Source organism: Excalfactoria chinensis, chromosome 12, assembly GCF_039878825.1.
Source record: "Excalfactoria chinensis isolate bCotChi1 chromosome 12, bCotChi1.hap2, whole genome shotgun sequence".
Taxonomy (NCBI): domain Eukaryota; kingdom Metazoa; phylum Chordata; class Aves; order Galliformes; family Phasianidae; genus Excalfactoria; species Excalfactoria chinensis.
In genome coordinates, this window is record NC_092836.1 from 16,580,782 (window position 1) to 16,602,578 (window position 21,797).

At 57.9% G+C, this 21,797-nt stretch overlaps 5 protein-coding genes across 6 annotated transcripts in view; all 5 read left to right on the forward strand.

Annotated features, from left to right (window-relative positions):
• Positions 1-328: 328 nt before the first annotated feature.
• Positions 329-3,845, forward strand: LOC140257741 (guanylate-binding protein 1-like). Its single transcript, XM_072347285.1, has 10 exons — positions 329-534; positions 607-734; positions 807-916; positions 1,000-1,184; positions 1,264-1,506; positions 1,612-1,892; positions 1,962-2,174; positions 2,250-2,516; positions 2,644-2,733; positions 3,588-3,845. The coding sequence occupies exons 1-10, from the start codon at positions 342-344 to the stop codon at positions 3,756-3,758; spliced, it is 1,881 nt and encodes a 626-aa protein (XP_072203386.1). The 5' UTR covers positions 329-341; the 3' UTR covers positions 3,759-3,845.
• A 1,049-nt stretch (positions 3,846-4,894) lies between these two features.
• On the forward strand, positions 4,895-8,264 carry LOC140257961 (guanylate-binding protein 1-like). Its single transcript, XM_072347745.1, has 9 exons — positions 4,895-5,092; positions 5,165-5,292; positions 5,365-5,474; positions 5,558-5,742; positions 5,822-6,064; positions 6,170-6,450; positions 6,520-6,732; positions 6,808-7,074; positions 7,202-8,264. The coding sequence occupies exons 1-9, from the start codon at positions 4,900-4,902 to the stop codon at positions 7,388-7,390; spliced, it is 1,809 nt and encodes a 602-aa protein (XP_072203846.1). The 5' UTR covers positions 4,895-4,899; the 3' UTR covers positions 7,391-8,264.
• Positions 8,265-9,445: 1,181 nt separating this feature from the next.
• On the forward strand, positions 9,446-12,868 carry LOC140257920 (guanylate-binding protein 1-like). The gene is made up of 10 exons (XM_072347640.1): positions 9,446-9,647; positions 9,720-9,847; positions 9,920-10,029; positions 10,113-10,297; positions 10,377-10,619; positions 10,725-11,005; positions 11,075-11,287; positions 11,363-11,629; positions 11,757-11,846; positions 12,698-12,868. The coding sequence occupies exons 1-10, from the start codon at positions 9,455-9,457 to the stop codon at positions 12,866-12,868; spliced, it is 1,881 nt and encodes a 626-aa protein (XP_072203741.1). The 5' UTR covers positions 9,446-9,454.
• Positions 12,869-13,599: 731 nt separating this feature from the next.
• Positions 13,600-17,848, forward strand: LOC140257959 (guanylate-binding protein 3-like). Of its 2 annotated transcripts, XM_072347744.1 has the most exons (9): positions 13,600-13,841; positions 13,929-14,056; positions 14,136-14,245; positions 14,897-15,114; positions 15,203-15,445; positions 15,789-16,063; positions 16,389-16,601; positions 16,676-16,778; positions 17,170-17,613. In XM_072347744.1, the coding sequence occupies exons 1-9, from the start codon at positions 13,649-13,651 to the stop codon at positions 17,568-17,570; spliced, it is 1,884 nt and encodes a 627-aa protein (XP_072203845.1). In that variant the 5' UTR covers positions 13,600-13,648; the 3' UTR covers positions 17,571-17,613. The 2 variants fall into 2 exon arrangements, with proteins under 2 accessions (XP_072203845.1, XP_072203844.1); XM_072347743.1 differs by having other exon boundaries at positions 16,676-17,848.
• Positions 17,849-18,087: 239 nt separating this feature from the next.
• The window catches only part of DCAF1 (DDB1 and CUL4 associated factor 1), a 42,883-nt gene continuing 39,173 nt past the window's right edge, over positions 18,088-21,797 (forward strand). The window contains exon 1 of the mRNA XM_072347741.1: positions 18,088-18,268. The gene's annotated coding sequence lies outside the window, so the exon portion shown is untranslated. The remainder of the gene's footprint in view (positions 18,269-21,797) is intronic.

Below are 21,797 nucleotides of genomic sequence, written 5' to 3' on the forward strand. Positions count from 1 at the left end.
CTGCAGGAGGAGAAGCACTGCATCCAGCAACCATGGGAGGCATGGGCACCCTGCTTGTGCTGTCCCAGCCCACAGTGGCCATTCAGGTGTCAGGCTCTGTCAGCAAACTGCAGCAGCACACTGGAGCGATTTCACCCACCAGCAGTCGCTGCTGGGAGTCCACTGATATGGCTGAGTCACACTGAGTTCAGGGAATCGGGTGGTATTCCGGGAAAGCAAGAGGAAAGCGAAAAAAAAGGCAAACAAAAGACAGCAGGAAATGGGACGGGGCGGGGAAGGGGGGCAGCTTTACTATAAATTGCTGTGTCCAGTCGGTGATCACAGCAGTCAGCAGCACAGCCATGGATGCTCCGGTGCCTCCGATGCCGGCTCCGCTCTGCCTGGTGACCAACAAGGACGGCGTGCTGTCCCTCGACCCCACGGCGCTGGCAGTGCTGCGCGGTGTCACCCAGCCCGTGGTGGTGGTGGCCATCGCCGGGCTGTACCGCACCGGGAAGTCCTTCCTGATGAACCAGCTGGCACAGAAGCGCGTTGGTGAGCTGAGGGGGAAACCCCATGCATTCTGGGGGGTGTTTTGTGCGGTTTCTGATAGCTCACTGCACACAGGCTTCCCGCTGGGCCCCACGGTGCATGCGGAGACCAAGGGCATCTGGATGTGGTGCCTGCCACACCCGCGCCGGCCGGGAGTGACCTTGGTGCTGCTGGACACCGAGGGGCTGGGAGACCCCAACAAGGTGGGTGCAGCGGAGGGGGGGTCTCAGACACCCTGTAGAAGTGGAGCCCCCAGTAACCAGATCTGTGTGCAGGATGACGACCACAGCGACACCTGGATCTTCACGCTGGCACTGCTGCTCTCCAGCACCCTGGTGTACAACAGCATGGGCACCATTGACCAGCGGGCACTGGAGCAGCTGCGGTATGGGGATGGCTGGGAGGGAGGTAATGGTGCGACAGTGGTACCACAGTGACAACACTGACAGGGAGACGTGGGTCCCACAGGCTGGTAACAGAGCTGACAAAGCACATCCGAGTGCGGGAGGAGGACAAGGACCCAGCTTCCAACTATGTCCATGTCTTCCCTGTCTTCGTCTGGACCGTGCGTGACTTCATGCTGCAGCTGCGGGACGGTGAAATGACCATGAGTGAGGACGAGTACCTGGAGGAAGTGCTGCGACTGCAGACGGGTATGGCCACCAGCGTGTGTCCCCGTTATCCCTGTGTGCATCTGCAGTCGGTGGCTCCGTGCTCATGGTGCCAATGCAGGGGATGGGCAGAAGACCAACGAGCGCAACGAGCTGCGGCGCTGCCTGCGCAACTTCTTCCCACGCCGCAAGCTGTTCACGATGGAGTGGCCGGCAGCCGGCGCTGATCTGTGTAGGCTGGAGGAGCTGCGGGAGGACGAGCTGCAGCCGGGCTTCAGGAAAAAGGTGGACGCCTTCTGCCGGTACATCTGGGAGGAGGCGCCGGTGAAGGTGCTGCTGGGTGGGCGCCAGGTGACGGGCAGCGGTGAGTGGCAGCAGCGTGAGGATGGGTGGCGTGCGGGGGATGCGTGCAGGTGACAGGGGGACACGCGTGGCAGTGACACATGAGGACGGCCATCACCTCTCACAGCGCTGGCGTGCCTGGCGGAGAAATACATGGCGGCCATCAGCAGCGGTGCTGTGCCCTGCGTGGAGAGTGCAGTGACAGCGCTGGCACGGGCTGAGAACAGCGCAGCGGTGCAGGCGGCGGTGGCTGAGTACCAGAAGGGCATGGAGCAGCGCCTGGTGCTGCCCACGGCCTCATACGAAGAGCTGGTGGCCGTGCATCAGGACTGCGAGCAACGCGCCATTGCCCTCTTCCTGTCCCGTGCCTTTGCCGACCATGATCACAAGTACCACTCAGAGCTGGTGGTGAGTTGCCGTCACACTGTGAGGTTCTGGGGGTCGGGCTGTCCACTTGAGCACTGATCTTTGGTGCAGCACAAGCTGGAGGTGGCCAAGGAGGAGTTCCGCCGGCGCAACGAGGAGGCGTCGGAGCAGCGGTGCCACGCGGTGCTGAAGGAGCTGTGGAGGAACATGGAGCTCCGCCTGCAGACGGGGGACTACATGGCACCTGGTGGTGCTCGGCTGTTCAAGGAGGACCTAAACCGCGTGCTGGAGGAGTACAAGCAGAGGCCTGATAAGGGTGTCAGGGTAAGTGGGGTGTGGGGGAGTGGGGTGGGGTGGCACCGGGTGCGATGGAGCTGTGCCTCATGGTCCTACGGTCAGGCGGAGGCGGTGCTGAACGTGTTCCTGCGGGAGCGCGAGGGGCTGGAACAGGTGCTGAAGGTCACTGAGGCACAGCTGGAGCTCATGGAGAAGCAGAAGGAGGCAGCAGCGGCCGAGGCAGAGGCAGCACGGAAGGCAGCAGAAGCAAAGCAGGAGGAGCTGCAGCACAGCATGCAGGAGCACGTGCGTCAGCTGGAGCAGCGGCTGAAAGAGGAGAAGCAGGAGTGGCTGAAGGAGCAGCAGCAAGTGATGGAGCACCACAAGAAGGTGAGCGCTGTGATGCTGCTGTGTATCATGGCGTAGTGTACCGTGGAGGAGCTGTGTGGTGGTAACAGCACACTGTGGCTGTGCCGTGGCATTGTCTGCTGCTACCAACACTGCTCCCTGTCCACAGGAGTATGAAGCACTGATGCGGGAGGGCTTCAGGCGTGAGGCGGCAGCCATGCAGGAGAAGATCACAGAGCTGCAGAAGAAGAACATGGAGGTGGGCAACTGGACAAGCACAGCTCTGAATATTGTCTCTAGCATTTTTGGATTATTTCTGCCTGGTCTGGCAGGCAAACTTTTCAGCAAACTGAAGATATGAAGACAGCAAACTGTCCCCAGCAGCCATCCCTGCCTTTGATGCTGTTGGTGCAGTACTGCCGTCTGTGCACCATTTTTGCTGCAATCGCTACCTGCTGCTCTTTTACTCATAGCAACACCACAGTAGATTTTCTGACAGGCCAGGCATGACAGACAGCTGCTTAACGTTGTTTGTGTCTGCAGCAGCTGTTCCAAATGCCCATCGCTACCCCTAGGGATCCTTAATACAACTCCCTATCGCCCCCAGTGCCTCGTGTTGCTGTGGTTCTGCTGTGCCATGCTATTGAATCCATACAGTCCAATAAATTCTATTGCCCGTTTCCCCCTCCTGGCTGGGGCAGGGCCCTTCTATTTGTTACCTCTGTCATTCTTCTTCCTTGATCACAATCAGCATCCTTAAGAGTTTTTGCCGTATCCTGCAGCCACTGGAGCCATCTCCTTTTTGGAGGACTTTGCCTTGGGGGTTGGTCTGTCCTGTCATTCTTTTACAAATTCTTGGCTCATTTTGCTATGGCACATTGTGGGGTTGTGTGGTGGTACCAGCACTTTGTGTCTCCACCATGGTGCTGTGTGTCTGTACTGGGAAGGTGTGTGGTGGTGCTGCATGTTGTGCACGTACCATGGACGTGTTCTGTGATGGCACCAGCACACTGTGTCTGCATTAAGCTGCTCGGAGGTGGTGCTGGTGCACTGTGGCTGCACTGTGTCATTCTGTGGGGGCAGCAAGCCCCAACCCCGCTCCTTATCCCACAGGAGAACAAGGCACTGATGGAAGAGGGCTTCAAACACATGTCGATGGCAATGCAGCAAATGACTGAGCAGATGCAGGAGGAGAAGTTGGCAGTGGAGATCTTCTCATGGTGCCGCACGTGTGCGGAAACCGCGGTCAAACTGATTGATCTTGTTTCGTCAGACAGTGAATAGGAGGAGAGTGATGAGGACAGCAATAAGGACAGTGATGTGTACCTCTGTGCCCTGCCAGCTGTCTATGCAATAAATTCTATGACACTTTCCAGTTGTTGTCATTTTGGGGCAGCATTGAGATCAGTATGGCATGGTAGCCATAATCTGCAGCATCTTGCCATACCGAAGGTGTCAGGCACTGTCAGCAAACTGCTGCAGCACGCTGGAGCTCATTCCCCCACCAGCACTCCCTGCAATGAAACCACTGCTATGGCACGGGCATACTGAGTTCTGGTAAAGGAGGAGTGCTCTGGAAAGGAAGAAAAAGAGACAAAGAGCAGCAGGATGTGGGGTGGGACGGGGGAGGGGGGCACAGATTTACAATATATATTGCCGTGCTTGGACAGCACAGTGATGCTGTGCAGTGCTGCAGGCTCGCCGTGGCTGTGCTGTGGTGGTGTGTGATTGTACGGTGGTACAGGCACATTTTGGCTGCTGCATTGCAGGTACAGTGCTGTGGGGCTGGCGCATTGTGGCCGTACAGCAGAGGTGTCCTGTGGTGGTACAGGTGCAACATGGCTGCACCATGACAGTGTCGTGAGGTGGGCAGTGGGTGTTGTGTGGTGTTAGAGTCACACAGTACCATGGTGTTGATGTGTGGTGGTACTGGTACATTGTGTCTGTACTGTGGAGCTGCTGTGCACTGCTGTCAGGGCGTTGTGGCTGCACCACAGCACTGTGAGGCATTACCTGCTCTGCTCCATGTCCCACAGGAGCGAGGGGCTTCAGGCATGAGGCAATGGTGCCGCAGCTGTAGATGGAGTGGTTGCAGGAGGAGAAGCACTGCATCCAGCAACCATGGGAGGCATGGGCACCCTGCTTGTGCCGTCCCAGCCCAGAGTGGCCATTCAGGTGTCAGGCTCTGTCAGCAAACTGCAGCAGCACACTGGAGCGATTTCACCCACCAGCAGTCGCTGCTGGGAGTCCACTGATATGGCTGAGTCACACTGAGTTCAGGGAATCGGGTGGTATTCCGGGAAAGTGAAAGGGAAAAAAAAGGCAAACAAAGGTCAGCAGGAAGTGGGACGGGGCGGGGAAGGGGGGCAGCTTTACTATAAATTGCTGTTTCCAGTCGGTGATCACAGCAGTCAGCAGCACAGCCATGGACGCTCCGGTGCCTCCGATGCCGGCCCCGCTCTGCCTGGTGACCAACAAGGACGGCGTGCTGTCCCTCGACCCCACGGCGCTGGCAGTGCTGCGCGGTGTCACCCAGCCCGTGGTGGTGGTGGCCATCGCCGGGCTGTACCGCACCGGGAAGTCCTTCCTGATGAACCAGCTGGCACAGAAGCGCGTTGGTGAGCTGAGGGGGAAACCCCATGCATTCTGGGGGGTGTTTTGTGCGGTTTCTGATAGCTCACTGCACACAGGCTTCCCGCTGGGCCCCACGGTGCATGCGGAGACCAAGGGCATCTGGATGTGGTGCCTGCCACACCCGCGCCGGCCGGGAGTGACCTTGGTGCTGCTGGACACCGAGGGGCTGGGAGACCCCAACAAGGTGGGTGCAGCGGAGGGGGGGTCTCAGACACCCTGTAGAAGTGGAGCCCCCAGTAACCAGATTTGTGTGCAGAATGATGACCACAGCGACACCTGGATCTTCACACTGGCACTGCTGCTCTCCAGCACCCTGGTGTACAACAGCATGGGCATCATTGACCAGCGGGCACTGGAGCAGCTGCGGTATGGGGATGGCTGGGAGGGAGGTAATGGTGCGACAGTGGTACCACAGTGACAATACTGACAGGGAGACGTGGGTCCCACAGGCTGGTAACAGAGCTGACAAAGGACATCCGAGTGCGGGAGGAGGACAAGGACCCAGCTTCCAACTATGTCCGTGTCTTCCCTGTCTTCGTCTGGACCGTGCGTGACTTCACGCTGCAGCTGCGGGACGGTGAAACGGCCATGAGTGAGGACGAGTACCTGGAGGAAGTGCTGCGACTGCAGACGGGTATGGCCACCAGCGTGTGTCCCCGTTATCCCTGTGTGCATCCGCAGTCGGTGGCTCCGTGCTCATGGTGCCAATGCAGGGGATGGGCAGAAGACCAAGGAGCGCAACGAGCTGCGGCGCTGCCTGCGCAACTTCTTCCCACGCCGCAAGCTGTTCACGATGGAGCGGCCGGCAGCTGACGCTGATCTGTGTAGGCTGGAGAAGCTGCGGGAGGACGAGCTGCAGCCGGGCTTCAGGAAAAAGGTGGACGCCTTCTGCCGGTACATCTGGGAGGAGGCGCCGGTGAAGGTGCTGCTGGGTGGGCGCCAGGTGACGGGCAGCGGTGAGTGGCAGCAGCGTGAGGATGGGTGGCGTGCGGGGGATGCGTGCAGGTGACAGGGGGACACGCGTGGCAGTGACACATGAGGACGGCCATCACCTCTCACAGCGCTGGCGTGCCTGGCGGAGAAATACATGGCGGCCATCAGCAGCGGTGCTGTGCCCTGCGTGGAGAGTGCAGTGACAGCTCTGGCACGGGCTGAGAACAGCGCAGCGGTGCAGGCGGCGGTGGCTGAGTACCAGAAGGGCATGGAGCAGCGCCTGGTGCTGCCCACGGCCTCATACGAAGAGCTGGTGGCCGTGCATCAGGACTGCGAGCAACGCGCCATTGCCCTCTTCCTGTCCCGTGCCTTTGCCGACCATGATCACAAGTACCACTCAGAGCTGGTGGTGAGTTGCCGTCACACTGTGAGGTTCTGGGGGTCGGGCTGTCCACTTGAGCACTGATCTTTGGTGCAGCACAAGCTGGAGGCGGCCAAGGAGGAGTTCCGCCGGCGCAACGAGGAGGCGTCGGAGCAGCGGTGCCACGCGGTGCTGCAGGAGCTGTGGAGGAACGTGGAGCTCCGCCTGCAGAAGGGGGACTACGTGGCACCTGGTGGTGCTCGGCTGTTTAAGGAGGACCTAAACCGCGTGCTGGAGGAGTACAAGCAGAGGCCTGATAAGGGTGTCAGGGTAAGTGGGGTGTGGGGGAGTGGGGTGGGGTGGCACCGGGTGCGATGGAGCTGTGCCTCATGGTCCTACGGTCAGGCGGAGGCGGTGCTGAACGTGTTCCTGCGGGAGCGCGAGGGGCTGGAACAGGTGCTGAAGGTCACTGAGGCACAGCTGGAGCTCATGGAGAAGCAGAAGGAGGCAGCAGCGGCCGAGGCAGAGGCAGCACGGAAGGCAGCAGAAGCAAAGCAGGAGGAGCTGCAGCACAGCATGCAGGAGCACGTGCGTCAGCTGGAGCAGCGGCTGAAAGAGGAGAAGCAGGAGTGGCTGAAGGAGCAGCAGCAAGTGATGGAGCACCACAAGAAGGTGAGCGCTGTGATGCTGCTGTGTATCATGGCGTAGTGTACCGTGGAGGAGCTGTGTGGTGGTAACAGCACACTGTGGCTGTGCCGTGGCATTGTCTGCTGCTACCAACACTGCTCCCTGTCCACAGGAGCATGAAGCATTGATGCGGGAGGGCTTCTGGCGTGAGGCGGCAGCCATGCAGGAGAAGATCACAGAGCTGCAGAAGAACATGGAGGTGCGCAACTGGACAAGCACAGCTCTGAATATTGTCTCTAGCATTTTTGGATTATTTCTGCCTGGTCTGGCAGGCAAACTTTTCAGCAAACTGAAGATATGAAGACAGCAAACTGTCCCCAGCAGCCATCCCTGCCTTTGATGCTGTTGGTGCAGTACTGCCGTCTGTGCACCATTTTTGCTGCAATCGCTACCTGCTGCTCTTTTACCCATAGCAACACCACAGTAGATTTTCTGACAGGCCAGGCATGACAGACAGCTGCTTAACGTTGTTTGTGTCTGCAGCAGCTGTTTCAAATGCCCATCGCTACCCCTAGGGATCCTTAATACAACTCCCTATCGCCCCCAGTGCCTCGTGTTGCTGTGGTTCTGCTGTGCCATGCTATTGAATCCATACAGTCCAATAAATTCTATTGCCCATTTCCCCCTCCTGGCTGGGGCAGGGCCCTTCTATTTGTTACCTCTGTCATTCTTCTTCCTTGATCACAATCAGCATCCTTAAGAGTTTTTGCCGTATCCTGCAGCCACTGGAGCCATCTCCTTTTTGGAGGACTTTGCCTTGGGGGTTGGTCTGTCCTGTCATTCTTTTACAAATTCTTGGCTCATTTTGCTATGGCACATTGTGGGGTTGTGTGGTGGTACCAGCACTTTGTGTCTCCACCATGGTGCTGTGTGTCTGTACTAGGAAGGTGTGTGGTGGTGCTGCATGTTGTGCACGTACCATGGACGTGTTATGTGGTGGTACCAGCACACTGTGTCTGCATTAAGCTGCTCGGAGGTGGTGCTGGTGCCCTGTGGCTGCACTGTGTCATTCTGTGGGGGCAGCAACCCCCAACCCCGCTCCTTATCCCACAGGAGAACAAGGCACTGATGGAAGAGGGCTTCAAACACATGTCGATGGCAATGCAGCAAATGACTGAGCAGATGCAGAAGGAGAAGTTGGCAGTGGAGATCTCCTCATGGTGCCGCACGTGTGCGGAAACCGCTGTCAAACTGATTGATCTCTTTTCATCAGACAGTGAATAGTAGGAGAGTGATGAGGACAGCAATAAGGACAGTGATGTGTACCTCTGTGCCCTGCCAGCTGTCTATGCAATAAATTCTATGACACTTTCCAGTTGTTGTCATTTTGGGGCAGCATTGAGATCAGTATGGCATGGTAGCCATAATCTGCAGCATCCTGCCATACCGAAGGTGTCAGGCACTGTCAGCAAACTGCTGCAACACGCTGGAGCTCATTCCCCCACCAGCACTCCCTGCAATGAAACCACTGCTATGGCACGGGCACACTGAGTTCGGGTAAAGGAGGAGTTCTCTGAAAAGGAAGAAAAAGAGGCAAAGAGCAGCAGGATGTGGGGTGGGACAGGGGAGGGGGACACAGATTTACAATATATATTGCTGTGCTTGGACAGCACAGTGATGCTGTGCAGTGCTGCAGGCTCGCCGTGTCTGTGCTGTGGTGGTGTGTGATTGTACGGTGTTACAGGCATATTTTGGCTGCTGCATTGCAGGTACAGTGCTGTGGGGCTGGCGCATTGTGGCTGTACAGCAGAGGTGTCCTGTGGTGGTACAGGTGCAACATGGCTGCACCATGACAGTGTCGTGAGGTGGGCAGTGGGTGTTGTGTGGTGTTAGAGTCACGCAGTACTGTGGTGCTGATGTGTGGTGGTACTGGTACATTGTGTCTGTACCGTGGAGCTGCTGTGCACTGCTGTCAGGGCGTTGTGGCTGCACCACAGCACTGTGAGGCATTACCTGCTCTGCTCCATGTCCCACAGGAGCGAGGGGCTTCAGGCATGAGGCAATGGTGCCGCAGCTGTAAATGGAGTGGCTGCAGGAGGAGAAGCACTGCATCCAGCAACCATGGGAGGCATGGGCACCCTGCTTGTGCCGTCCCAGCCCAGAGTGGCCATTCAGGTGTCAGGCTCTGTCAGCAAACTGCAGCAGCACACTGGAGCAATTTCACCCACCAGCAGTCGCTGCTGGGAGTCCACTGATATGGCTGAGTCACACTGAGTTCAGGGAATCGGGTGGTATTCCGGGAAAGTGAAAGGGAAAAAAAAGGCAAACAAAGGTCAGCAGGAAGTGGGACGTGGTGGGAAAGGCGGGCAGCTTTACTATAAATTGCTGTTTCCAGTCGGTGATCACAGCAGTCAGCAGCACAGCCATGGACGCTCCGGTGCCTCCGATGCCGGCCCCGCTCTGCCTGGTGACCAACAAGGACGGCGTGCTGTCCCTCGACCCCACGGCGCTGGCAGTGCTGCGCGGTGTCACCCAGCCCGTGGTGGTGGTGGCCATCGCCGGGCTGTACCGCACCGGGAAGTCCTTCCTGATGAACCAGCTGGCACAGAAGCGCGTTGGTGAGCTGAGGGGGAAACCCCATGCATTCTGGGGGGTGTTTTGTGCGGTTTCTGATAGCTCACTGCACACAGGCTTCCCGCTGGGCCCCACGGTGCATGCGGAGACCAAGGGCATCTGGATGTGGTGCCTGCCACACCCGCACCGGCCGGGAGTGGCCTTGGTGCTGCTGGACACCGAGGGGCTGGGAGACCCCAACAAGGTGGGTGCAGCGGAGGGGGGGTCTCAGACACCCTGTAGAAGTGGAGCCCCCAGTAACCAGATCTGTGTGCAGGATGACGACCACAGCGACACCTGGATCTTCACGCTGGCACTGCTGCTCTCCAGCACCCTGGTGTACAACAGCATGGGCACCATTGACCAGCGGGCACTGGAGCAGCTGCGGTATGGGGATGGCTGGGAGGGAGGTAACGGTGCGACAGTGGTACCACAGTGACAACACTGACAGGGGGACGTGGGTCCCACAGGCTGGTAACAGAGCTGACAAAGCACATCCGAGTGCGGGAGGAGGACAAGGACCCAGCTTCCAACTATGTCCGTGTCTTCCCTGTCTTCGTCTGGACCGTGCGTGACTTCACGCTGCAGCTGCGGGACGGTGAAATGACCATGAGTGAGGACGAGTACCTGGAGGAAGTGCTGCGACTGCAGACGGGTATGGCCACCAGCGTGTGTCCCCGTTATCCCTGTGTGCATCTGCAGTCGGTGGCTCCGTGCTCATGGTGCCAATGCAGGGGATGGGCAGAAGACCAACGAGCGCAACGAGCTGCGGCGCTGCCTGCGCAACTTCTTCCCGCGCCGCAAGCTGTTCACGATGGAGTGGCCGGCAGCCGGCGCTGATCTGTGTAGGCTGGAGGAGCTGCGGGAGGAAGAGCTGCAGCCGGGCTTCAGGAAAAAGGTGGACGCCTTCTGCCGGTACATCTGGGAGGAGGCGCCGGTGAAGGTGCTGCTGGGTGGGCGCCAGGTGACGGGCAGCGGTGAGTGGCAGCAGTGTGAGGATGGGTGGCGTGCGGGGGATGCGTGCAGGTGACAGGGGGACACACGTGGCAGTGACACATGCGGACGGCCATCACCTCTCACAGCGCTGGCGTGCCTGGCGGAGAAATACATGGCGGCCATCAGCAGCGGTGCTGTGCCCTGCGTGGAGAGTGCAGTGACAGCGCTGGCACGGGCTGAGAACAGCGCGGCGGTGCAGGCGGCGGTGGCTGAGTACCAGAAGGGCATGGAGCAGCGCCTGGTGCTGCCCACGGCCTCATACGAAGAGCTGGTGGCCGTGCATCAGGACTGCGAGCAACGCGCCATTGCGCTCTTCCTGTCCCGTGCCTTTGCCGACCATGATCACAAGTACCACTCAGAGCTGGTGGTGAGTTGCCGTCACACTGTGAGGTTCTGGGGGTCGGGCTGTCCACTTGAGCACTGATCTTTGGTGCAGCACAAGCTGGAGGCGGCCAAGGAGGAGTTCCGCCGGCGCAACGAGGAGGCGTCGGAGCAGCGGTGCCACGCGGTGCTGCAGGAGCTGTGGAGGGACGTGGAGCTCCGCCTGCAGAAGGGGGACTACGTGGCACCTGGTGGTGCTCAGCTGTTCAAGGAGGACCTAAACCGCGTGCTGGAGGAGTACAAGCAGAGGCCTGATAAGGGTGTCAGGGTAAGTGGGGTGTGGGGGAGTGGGGTGGGGTGGCACCGGGTGCGATGGAGCTGTGCCTCATGGTCCTACGGTCAGGCGGAGGCGGTGCTGAACGTGTTCCTGCGGGAGCGCGAGGGGCTGGAACAGGTGCTGAAGGTCACTGAGGCACAGCTGGAGCTCATGGAGAAGCAGAAGGAGGCAGCAGCGGCCGAGGCAGAGGCAGCACGGAAGGCAGCAGAAGCAAAGCAGGAGGAGCTGCAGCACAGCATGCAGGAGCACATGCGTCAGCTGGAGCAGCGGCTGAAAGAGGAGAAGCAGGAGTGGCTGAATGAGCAGCAGCAAGTGATGGAGCACCACAAGAAGGTGAGCGCTGTGATGCTGCTGTGTATCATGGCGTAGTGTACCGTGGAGGAGCTGTGTGGTGGTAACAGCACACTGTGGCTGTGCCATGGCATTGTCTGCTGCTACCAACACTGCTCCCTGTCCACAGGAGTATGAAGCACTGATGCGGGAGGGCTTCAGGCGTGAGGCGGCAGCCATGCAGGAGAAGATGACAGAGCTGCAGAAGAAGAACATGGAGGTGGGCAACTGGACAAGCGCAGCTCTGAATATTGTCTTTAGCATTTTTGGATCATTGCTGCCTGGTCTGGCAGGCAAACTTTTCAGCAAACTGAAGATATGATGTAGCCTGTTCCCCAGCAGCCGTCCCTGCCTTTGATGCTGTTGGTGCAGTACTGCCGTTGGTGCACCATTTTTGCTGCAATCTCTACCTGCTGCTCTTTTACCTGTTGGAACCCCACAGTAGATTTTCTGACAGGCCAGGCATGACAGACAGCTGCTTAACGTTGTTTGTGTCTGCAGCAGCTGTTCCAAATGCCCATCGCTACCCCTAGGGATCCTTAATACAACTCCCTATCGCCCCCAGTGCCTCGTGTTGCTGTGGTTCTGCTGTGCCATGCTATTGAATCCATACAGTCCAATAAATTCTATTGCCCATTTCCCCCTCCTGGCTGGGGCAGGGCCCTTCTATTTGTTACCTCTGTCATTCTTCTTCCTTGATCACAATCAGCATCCTTAAGAGTTTTTGCCGTATCCTGCAGCCACTGGAGCCATCTCCTTTTTGGAGGACTTTGCCTTGGGGGTTGGTCTGTCCTGTCATTCTTTTACAAATTCTTGGCTCATTTTGCTATGGCACATTGTGGGGTTGTGTGGTGGTACCAGCACTTTGTGTCTCCACCATGGTGCTGTGTGTCTGTACTGGGAAGGTGTGTGGTGGTGCTGCATGTTGTGCACGTACCATGGATGTGTTATGTGATGGCACCAGCACACTGTGTCTGCATTAAGCTGCTCGGAGGTGGTGCTGGTGCACTGTGGCTGCACTGTGTCATTCTATGGGGGCAGCAACCCCCAACCCCGCTCCTTATCCCACAGGAGTACAAGGCACTGATGGAAGAGGGCTTCAAACACATGTCGATGGCAATGCAGCAAATGACTGAGCAGATGCAGAAGGAGAAGATGGCAGCGGAGATCTCCTCATGGTGCCGCACGTGTGCAGAAACCGCGGTCAAACTGGTTGATCTCATTTTGTCAGACAGTGAATAGGAGGAGAGTGATGAGGACAGCAATAAGGACAGTGATGTGTACCTCTGTGCCCTGCCAGCTGTCTATGCAATAAATTCTATGACACTTTCCAGTTGTTGTCATTTTGGGGCAGCACTGAGATCGGTTTGGATACAACAAAGGAAGCAGCAGCAGGAGCTGGGTGTGCTTTCCTTTTTGGTTCTGGCAGCACCATGGCCGTGAAGGCTCTGGTGTCCCTGATCCCAGCCCTACTCTGCCTGGTGCACAATGACAGCAAACTGCCTCACAGCCCCGCAGTGCTGGTGGTGCAGCGTGGTATCACCATGCACAACTTTACACACATGCATGTGGGTGACCGTCACCTCCTGCAGCACTGGTGTGCCTGGCACAGAGATACGAGGCAGCCATCACCAGCAGCAAGCCAGCACCTGTGGCTGTACCATAGCACCGTGTGGTGGTACCAGCACTGCGTGGCTGTGCCATGGATGTGCCCTGTGATGATACCAGTGCACTGTGGCTGCACCACGGTACTCTGCTGCAGTACCAACACCACGCCCTGACACGCTGGAGCTGTTGCTGCCCAGAGTGGTTGATAACAGGATGAGTGTTGTCTCCAAACAGCAGTGACGGGCTGCACCTGTGCCAGCTGACCCTACAAGAAGTCCGGGCCGCTTGCTGAGGCGCTGTGATTTCGGGGAAATGAGGGCTGTTACAGGAACGCAAAACAAACAGCAGGGGGCGGGGTCCGGGTTTGCTTTCTCTTTCGGTTCCAGCGTCGCAAAGCCAGTCAGCAGCACAGCCATGGACGCTCCGGTGCCTCCGATGCCGGCTCCGCTCTGCCTGGTGACCAACGAGGACGGCGTGCTGTCCCTCGACCCCGCGGCGCTGGCAGTGCTGCAGGAGGTGACCCAGCCCCTGGTGGTGGTGGCCATCGCCGGGCCCTACCGCACCGGGAAGTCCTTCCTGATGAACCAGCTGGCACAGAAGCGCGTTGGTGAGCTGAGGGGGAAGCCCCGTCCATTTGTTTGGGGGGCGTCTTGGGGTATTCTAGGGGGCGTTTCTGATGGATCGCCACCTGCAGGCTTCCCGCTGGGCCCCACCGTACGGGCAGAGACCAAGGGCATCTGGATGTGGTGCCTGCCCCACCCGCGCCGGCCGGGAGTGACCTTGGTGCTGCTGGACACCGAGGGGCTGGAAGACCCCAACAAGGTGGGTGCCGGGGGGGAAGGCTGGCCCACATCTCTCCCCAGAGTCCTCCTGAACACCCCTAACCCAGCTGTGGGCACAGGGTGACAGCCACAATGACGCCTGGATCTTCACACTGGCACTGCTGTTGTCCAGCACCCTGGTGTACAACAGCAAGGGCACCATCGACCAGAAGGCACTGGAGCACCTCGAGTATCCTGCAGGGGTTGGGTGGATGGGGCAGGTTGGGGGGAAACTCGGTGATCTGGGGCTATGGAGGATGTGGGTGACACAGGAAATGAGCTGTAGCTGTGGGACTGCAGAAATGTGAGGCTGGGTTGAGGCTGGGGGATCTGGTTTGAGGCTACAGGGTATATAAGAAAACCTGCATGACGTGGGCAAAGCGGGACTTGTGGGAGACTGAGGGATGTTGGCAATGCTGGAACTGGGATTTGGGGGAAAACTGGAGGAACTGGGCAATGCGAGAGTTGGGATGGAACAGGTCTGGGGCAGGAAAAAGTTGTGCAACCTGAGATTTTGGCTGAAACTGTGGCATTTGAGATCAAACAGCACCAGTCGGGAAGTTGTAGCATTTAGGGCAATGAGGGACTCGGAGTAAAACGGGGCATTTACTGAAGATTCAGGTAGCTGTGGCAGTTGGAGGGGGCACCAGACTTAAGGTGAAACAGCAGGATTTAAGGGTGATTCAGGGTGTAAGAGGGAGCGCAATATTCAGGGTGTAGATGGGCAGTGTGGGGGGTGGGGACACAACATACAGAGGAGGGCAGAAATATCTGGGGGGTACACAGGAGTTCTGGAGGGGGCGCAGGATTTGGGGAGCGTTGTGCTCCTGAGCAGGGCCAGGCTGGTGACGCAGCTGTCGGAGCTGATCCGCGTGCGGGACGGGGACAAGGATGGCGACGACAGCGTTGGGAGAGAAGATGATGCTGAGGACTGCGAGTTCGTGCGCTTCTTCCCCGGCTTCGTGTGGGTGGTGCGTGACTTCACGCTGGAGCTGCGCCTGGGCGAGCGGCCCATCAGCGAGGACGAGTACCTGGAGCAGGCGCTGGAACTCAAGCACGGTGAGTGCCGGCCCCATTGGGGTCATTAGGGTGGCACTAAGGAGCGGCAGCACCAACAGCTGCCTGCCTGCCTGCCTGCCTTCCACAGGGCACAGCCGCAAGGTGCAGAACTACAACGCCACGCGGCTGTGCCTCCGCAACTATTTCCCCACGCGGAAGTGCTTCGTGCTGCCTTCGCCGCTGGGCACAGGGGAGCAGAGGCTCATGGAGGAGCTGCCCGAGGACGCCTTGGCCCCACGTTTCCTCCAACAGGCAGCCAAGTTCTGTGACTACGTGCTGAGCTCCGCCTGGCCCAAGACGCTGCCTGACGGCGGAGCACTGACAGGGAGAGGTAAGGGGAGGGTGGAAGGGAGGAGAAGGGGACATGGAGTGATGATGGTGATGCAGAGGACAAGAAGGGGACAGTTGTGATGGCAACACAGCACAGCAGGGTGACAATGGTGGAACAGAACAGAGTGAATACAGGATGACAATGGCAACTCTGGGCAATGGTAACATTGTGTACAACAGGGTGACAGTTGAGCAACAATAGCACTGGCGTGACACAAGGCAACGATGTGGTGATGACAGTGACAATGGGGCAAATAAAACACGGTGACAACAGGGGACAATAGCGGCACACAGCAGCAAGGTGCCAACGGTGAGGGAGGTGTCACTGTGCCATTCCCCCACAGCCCTGTGCATGCTGCTGCGCAGCTACCTGGAGGCCATCAACAGCGGGCGTCTGCCCTGCCTGGAGGGAGCAGCAGAAGTGATGATGGCCAACGAGAACGCAGCTGCGGTGGCGGCAGCGCTGGAGGCCTATGCCAGGGGCATGCGGGAGCTGCAACAGCCCACAGAGCCTGCACAGCTCTCGACCTGGCATGCGGAGCATCTGAGTGAGGCACTCGACGTCTTCCGGCGTCGCAGCTTCCGGGATCGTGACCAGGAGCACCAGCGGCGCCTCATGGTGCTTGGCCATCCCCCTTGGTGCCACAGCACCGTCCCTGTCCTCAGGCCCTGCTCCTATCCCTACAATGCTGTCCCTGTTCCCATGGCCTTGTCACCATTGCCACAGCACTTCCCATCCCCCGGCATCTTGTCTCTAACCTGTCCACACAGCCCAGTCCCCATCCCTACGAGGCTGCCCTTGTCATGACCTTGTCCTCATTCCCTCAATGCTCTCCATCCCCATGACCTTAACCTCACTTCCCCCCAATGCTGCCTCTGTGTCTGTGCTCCCACCAGCACTCTCCCGATCAGCTTCATGACCCTGACCCCATCCTGACCCCCAGGAACAGATCAGCATGGAGTACAGCCGCCTGCAGGAGGAGAATGATGCAGCATCACGGCGGCGCTGCAAGGCGCTGCTGGCTGAGCTGGTGCGGGCACTGGATACCAACCTGGCCCATGGGACCTACGCACAGCCCGGTGGCTACCGCGCCTATGAGGCCGAGCGGCAGCGGCTGCTGGAGGGCTACCGGCAAGCAGAGGACAAGGGCCCCAAGGTGAGGGCAGCTCTGGGTAGAAGATCAAGTAGGAGGAGGTGGGGGCTGAATCTCAATCATGTGTGGACACACAGGCCGAGGAGGTGCTGGATGAGTTCCTGGCAGAGCGCCGGGCAGAGGCGGAGGCAGTGCTGAAGGCAGACAACGCACTGAGCGAGGTCGAAAAGCAGCTGGAGGGTGAGTGGCCCATCCCAGTGCTGTCCCTTCTCTCCTCCCCTCCTCACCCATCCCTGTGTCCTCCAGCGACAAGGGGAATCTCACAGCGTTTCCATGGTCCATGGGGCCACCTTGTGGCATCCCCATGTACTTTGGGAATGCTCGTATCCCTTCAGGGACATCTCACGATGGCCCCATCTCTTGAGGAGTCCCATTCTGTCCGAGGACATCTCACAGAGCCCCCTCATCTCTTGGGGTGCTGCATCGTGCCCGGGGGACACCACAAATCGTCCCTTTTTCCTCCCCTCAGCACATCCCCTCCCCGTGTCCCCTCACCCCATCCGCACGGCCCATTCTTTAACCAGAAGCGGGAGGCTGGGCTTTCTCCCTCACGCCGTCCCTTCGTCCCCAGACCAGAAGCAGCAGGCGCAGCTCCTGGAGCAGCAGCAAAAGGCGGCGGCGGAGCGAGAGCAGCAGCTGCAGGCGCTGCTGGAGGACGAGCGCGGCAGCCACGCGCAGAGCCTGCAGGCGCTGGAGGCCAAGATGCGGGAGGAGGCGGCGGACGCGCAGCGGGAGCTGAGCCGGGCGCTGGACGCGACGCTGCGGGAGCACAGCGAGATGCTGCAGCGCGGCTTCAGCGAGCGGGCGGCGCTGATGGAGCAGGAGCTGGCGGCGCTGCGGAAGGAGATCAGCTGCAACGGCAACAAGCAGGAGCTGGCGGCCAACGTCGTCGAGGCCTTGCGGGCGGCCTTCGACCTCGCCAGCGTGTGGAAGCTGTCCAGGATGAGCAAGGCCCGGGGCACGGCGGTGTGAGGCCGCGGCACGACGCCGACCCGCGGCGGCCGAATAAAGCGCTGCCTTCTCAGCTCCGCTGGCTCCTTCCGCTCCTCTCTTGCGGCGCTTCCGGCGCGGTGACGTCATTATCCGTGCGACCGGAACCAACCTCTCGTGGCTTAAAGCCGTTTGCTCTTGTCACTATCAGACCATGTTAGAGGCTGCTTCCCCTCGTGCTTATAAGCTCCCTTCAATACTGCAGTGCTTCAAGCGCTGCGTCCCGCTATCACCGCCGCAGGGCCCGCCTAGCAAGGCGACGCCCGGCCGCAGCCGCCGATATCCGCTATCAGAGCGAGGCGGCCCGACCGCCGGCCTGCGGACAGCGCCGTGCGAGCGGCAGGCCGCGCTGAGGGCCGCGACGGGCCGGGAACTACAACTCCCAGGATGCTCTTCGGCAGCTCCGACGGACGGACGCATGCGCAGACGTGTGACCTCAGCGCGAACTGCGTTTCCCGGGAGGCCGAGCGCCGGGCCTGACGCCGCCCCGCCTCCCGCCTCCCGCCCTCCTCCTCCTCCTCCTCCTCCTCCTCCCGCTCCTCGCGCTTTGTGACGCGGCCGCAACGTGCTGACGCGCAAACTGTGTGCCCGCCATCGCAATCGCGGCCGCCGCGGGGTGCGCGGGGCCGAGCGCAGGGGCCGGGGTGGCAACGGCGGCGACCCAGCAGGACGACGGGCAGGTAACGGGGAGACGGGCGGGCCGCGTCGGGCCGGTGGCCGCGGCCTTCGTGCCGGGCGGGATGGCGGGTGTCGCGTCGGGCCCTGCGGGTGCCGCGGGCGGTTGGGCCGGTGAGCCCGCGCGCTCCGCCCCGCGGTAGCGGCCGTCCTCGGTGACGGCGGGGCTGAGGGCGCCGCGCTGCTCCCCGCGGCCCGGCCGCTCCGAGGAGCCTCCGCCCGCCGACGCCGCTCGGCCGCCTCCTTCCACGAGGGGCTCCCGGCCGCTCCGCTCCCGGCCCGGCTCGGGGGGTGCGCACCGCCGGGCTGTCAGGAGCCTCCTTGGCCGGGAGAGTTGAGATCACCGCGTGCTTTCATCCGGTGTTAAAAGACGTTAGAGCTTTAAAATAACAACAGCAAGCATTATTTCCTTCATATCGTTTCTTTTCCTGTTTCTTTCTTTATTTATTTATTGGGTAATGCTTAAAGCGATTCAAAGGATGCTGTTGTGTAACAGCAGCCAGCTGGGAGCTGCGTGAGGTGTTCAGTTGGAAATAAAGGTTCTCCTCCGCCTCCCTCAGCTGGAACAGTGCGGTGCCTCCTGTGCCCCGCTCTGGGCTCTGGATGCTGCTGCTGTGCTCCATCCCAGGGCTGACAGTGCGCTGTGCTCCTTCAGCTTGGGCCTGGTTCAACAGGTACAGACAACCAGCTGACAGCATCTCTGCTCTTAAACAGTAACGGTGGGGAACAGGAGTTGTTACTGTTTCCTTTTTTCCTTCAAAGTAAAGAACTCCCCGTATTAAAGAATAAATATAGGAAGAGCATACGGATGTGCTGATCTGCTTGCTGGTTGTTTAATTGGGTTCTGATTCCTAAGTTTCTAATTTTCTCATCTGGGATCCTATTATTGCATTACACTTCTCATCTGGTTTGTCTTCTCAGCTGTATGGCAGTCACTGTGTTCAGAGACTCATAATCCCTTTCAGGAATGCAACACAATCAATATGTGAGTGACCTGCCTTGCTCATGTGGTCAGTGTGACACTCACACGTGCTGAGGAGCAAGAGGTGAAGCTGAACAGCCTGAGCTGTGCTCTGCTCTTAGGAATTTGCAGCCAGAGGTCCCTGGGACTTGTATTTCTTAGCTGTTTGAGCCTGCAAGAACTGTGAGCGCTTCTGCTTTTCTGGGTCTCAGTGACTCTGGGTTGTGTTTTCTGTCAGGCTTTTACATCTTTGGAAGAAGAAAGTGCTCAGCAAAGCACTTGGTTACGATGCAGGGATGCGGAGTGGTGCTCAGTACTGAAGTAGTGCGTTGCATGTGGGTTATTAGAGGAAGTGTTTGCAGGGAGTTGTTCCTGAGGTTGTAAGTCTTTTGAAGTAACATCCTTTGAGTGGGTCCTGCATGGTTTGTTCATAGCAGTTCTACTGAACCTGTACGTGATGTTTTGACAGGAAAAATGAAGTGTTCCTACCACTACCTTATTAGATATATTAACTAAAGCCTGTTGTGGGGCACGATATCCAAAACTTAGTACAAAATAACAATGAAGAAGTCATGGATTCAGATCCACGATCAGAGAGATGCTCCCTGTTCTGCTGCTTCCTGGAAAGCAGTGTAAGGTTGTGTGTGTTCACCATGCTCTCCAAGGGAGATCCCTGCAGGCTTTCCTGTTCTGCAGGGCAGGAGGACTTGTGCCATTTGCAATTCAGTTCATACAATTTCTGGCCTTGGCTTTTCTGCAGGGCACTTCACCATGGTTTAAGGTAGGATACTTGGGGGGGGGGAAAAAAGCAAGCACAGCAGGAACTGCTTTGATTCCTGTATTTGAAAAGGCTTTTGGCTGCCGTAGCTTTCCATCCTTGTATGTTTTGCATGTTTTGTATGGGAACTGCAGCAGTGCTGCTGGGGGTAGATTTTTTTGTTGCCTCCCTTTGCAGCACCACTCAGCATAGCCACGTTTCTTTGATTGCCTTCAGGAGGATCCACCAGTGCTGAGCTCCTGTCAAAAGGGCAGCGTTCTTATGTTTTAACTGTGTTGCAGCGTATAGACGAGCATCGCTTCTTGAGACCTGTGATGTGCTTCAAGTGGGATAATCTTAGAGCGCTCCAAGGTTTTCCTTCATTTCCCTTGGTTATGGTATAATACAAGCACTTCTCTCATCTCCCTGCCTTGGACTTTGGATTGCTGGAGCAGTGTTTCTCATTTTCTAGCTGGAATAATGAAAAATTGTTATTGGAAGGGAGCTGCCCCTGCAGGTTGCAGGAGATCCTGCCCAGGCCTTGCACAAACTCTGGGGGCATGAAGCATTTTTTTCTGTGCCCTTTGGGCATGGAGCAAAGGTGTGGATGTCAGAACTGACTGGATGCAGTTGCCATTACAGCACTTACATCCGGAGGCTCAAGGTAGATTGTTTTTTACTCATACGGATGTTTTTCTGTGTGCTTAAAAGCTGAGAAATGCTGCTGGCAAGTGGAGTTAATGAGAAAAGGCATGGACCTCTGTGAGCTAGGAGCAGCTTTCCATATCAGAGGTGTTTTGCTGCATGTGTACAATCTCAGGATGCTTTGTTGTTTGCATTGAGCTGGTGCTTATTGGGAAGCCTTTAGTCCTGTGATAGATGAACAATGAAAATGCTCCAGATAAAATCATCATTGCTTCTCATGTAGGGAACATCAGCTTATGCTATCCTTAAGCTTTTGATTTTTTTTTCATTAGCACACTCTGCTTGTGTGTAGTGCTTATTGAGTCTGGGTGTGTTGCTGTTACAGGTGTATTTCTATGTGGTCTTTGGGTAGCTGCAGTCCTTGCATGTTTCAGCTGGGTGATGCCTCCTTGCTGCCCCCTGAGTATGTGCAGAAGATGCTGGTGGGGAGGTAGAGCTGCAGGGCTGCTCATCCACTCCCCGAGCAAGGAGAGGCTGCCAGCAATTCAGGGGTAGCCAGCACTCAGTTTTGCATGGGGACTTGTGTCAGAATGAGCCTGGGCTGTAAATGCTTCTGTGAATAGGAGAAACTGCCTACCTTAGTGGTGTCTCCTTTAAGTGATTCTTGAATGTATGTTACAGGGCTTTGTGTGTACAGAACCACTTTAAACATGACGTTATCTGCATTTAGCATGATTTTAGGAAGCTCTTTCTCTGGGTCATTTATGACAAATGGGTATTTAATCTTGTAACAGGTGGATATTGGTTGTGTTGTGGTTAATGAAATGCTGTAAATGCTTCAGGGCATGGCAGCGTTTGGAGGCAGATTGTGTTCTAGTTTGATCTGTTCATATTTCTAGATTTTTGTCACACTGACAAAAATTGATGCCTGGAAATTCAGAGGCTTAAGCAGAACCCAGAGTGAGAATGGCCTCCCTGGAATGGTCCTGTGACAGGTCGCTGAGTGCTGCGGGGAGCCTGCTGCTGAGGATGGGGAGCTCAGTCATCAGAAAGCTGATACAGCTGAGCAAGCATCCCAATGCTCCGTCCTGTGCATGGTCTGTCTTCTCCCTGGCTCCACTGCGTGTTGTTGGACACCTCACACAGGGGGCAGTATCTGACCTGCTCCTCT

Bases quoted from the DNA above. Each gene is read 5' to 3' on its own strand.
- LOC140257741 (XM_072347285.1), top strand. From the start codon at position 342: ATGGATGCTCCGGTGCCTCCGATGCCGGCTCCGCTCTGCCTGGTGACC. The intron at 735-806 runs GTGGGTGCAGCG...ATCTGTGTGCAG, and splicing joins GGCTGGGAGACCCCAACAAG to GATGACGACCACAGCGACAC. The intron at 2,517-2,643 runs GTGAGCGCTGTG...CCCTGTCCACAG, and splicing joins TGATGGAGCACCACAAGAAG to GAGTATGAAGCACTGATGCG.
- LOC140257961 (XM_072347745.1), top strand. From the start codon at position 4,900: ATGGACGCTCCGGTGCCTCCGATGCCGGCCCCGCTCTGCCTGGTGACC. The intron at 5,475-5,557 runs GTATGGGGATGG...TGGGTCCCACAG, and splicing joins CGGGCACTGGAGCAGCTGCG to GCTGGTAACAGAGCTGACAA. The intron at 5,743-5,821 runs GTATGGCCACCA...GTGCCAATGCAG, and splicing joins AGTGCTGCGACTGCAGACGG to GGGATGGGCAGAAGACCAAG.
- LOC140257920 (XM_072347640.1), top strand. From the start codon at position 9,455: ATGGACGCTCCGGTGCCTCCGATGCCGGCCCCGCTCTGCCTGGTGACC. The intron at 9,848-9,919 runs GTGGGTGCAGCG...ATCTGTGTGCAG, and splicing joins GGCTGGGAGACCCCAACAAG to GATGACGACCACAGCGACAC. The intron at 10,030-10,112 runs GTATGGGGATGG...TGGGTCCCACAG, and splicing joins CGGGCACTGGAGCAGCTGCG to GCTGGTAACAGAGCTGACAA.
- LOC140257959 (XM_072347743.1), top strand. From the start codon at position 13,649: ATGGACGCTCCGGTGCCTCCGATGCCGGCTCCGCTCTGCCTGGTGACC. The intron at 15,115-15,202 runs GTGAGTGCCGGC...TGCCTTCCACAG, and splicing joins GGCGCTGGAACTCAAGCACG to GGCACAGCCGCAAGGTGCAG. The intron at 15,446-15,788 runs GTAAGGGGAGGG...ATTCCCCCACAG, and splicing joins CGGAGCACTGACAGGGAGAG to CCCTGTGCATGCTGCTGCGC.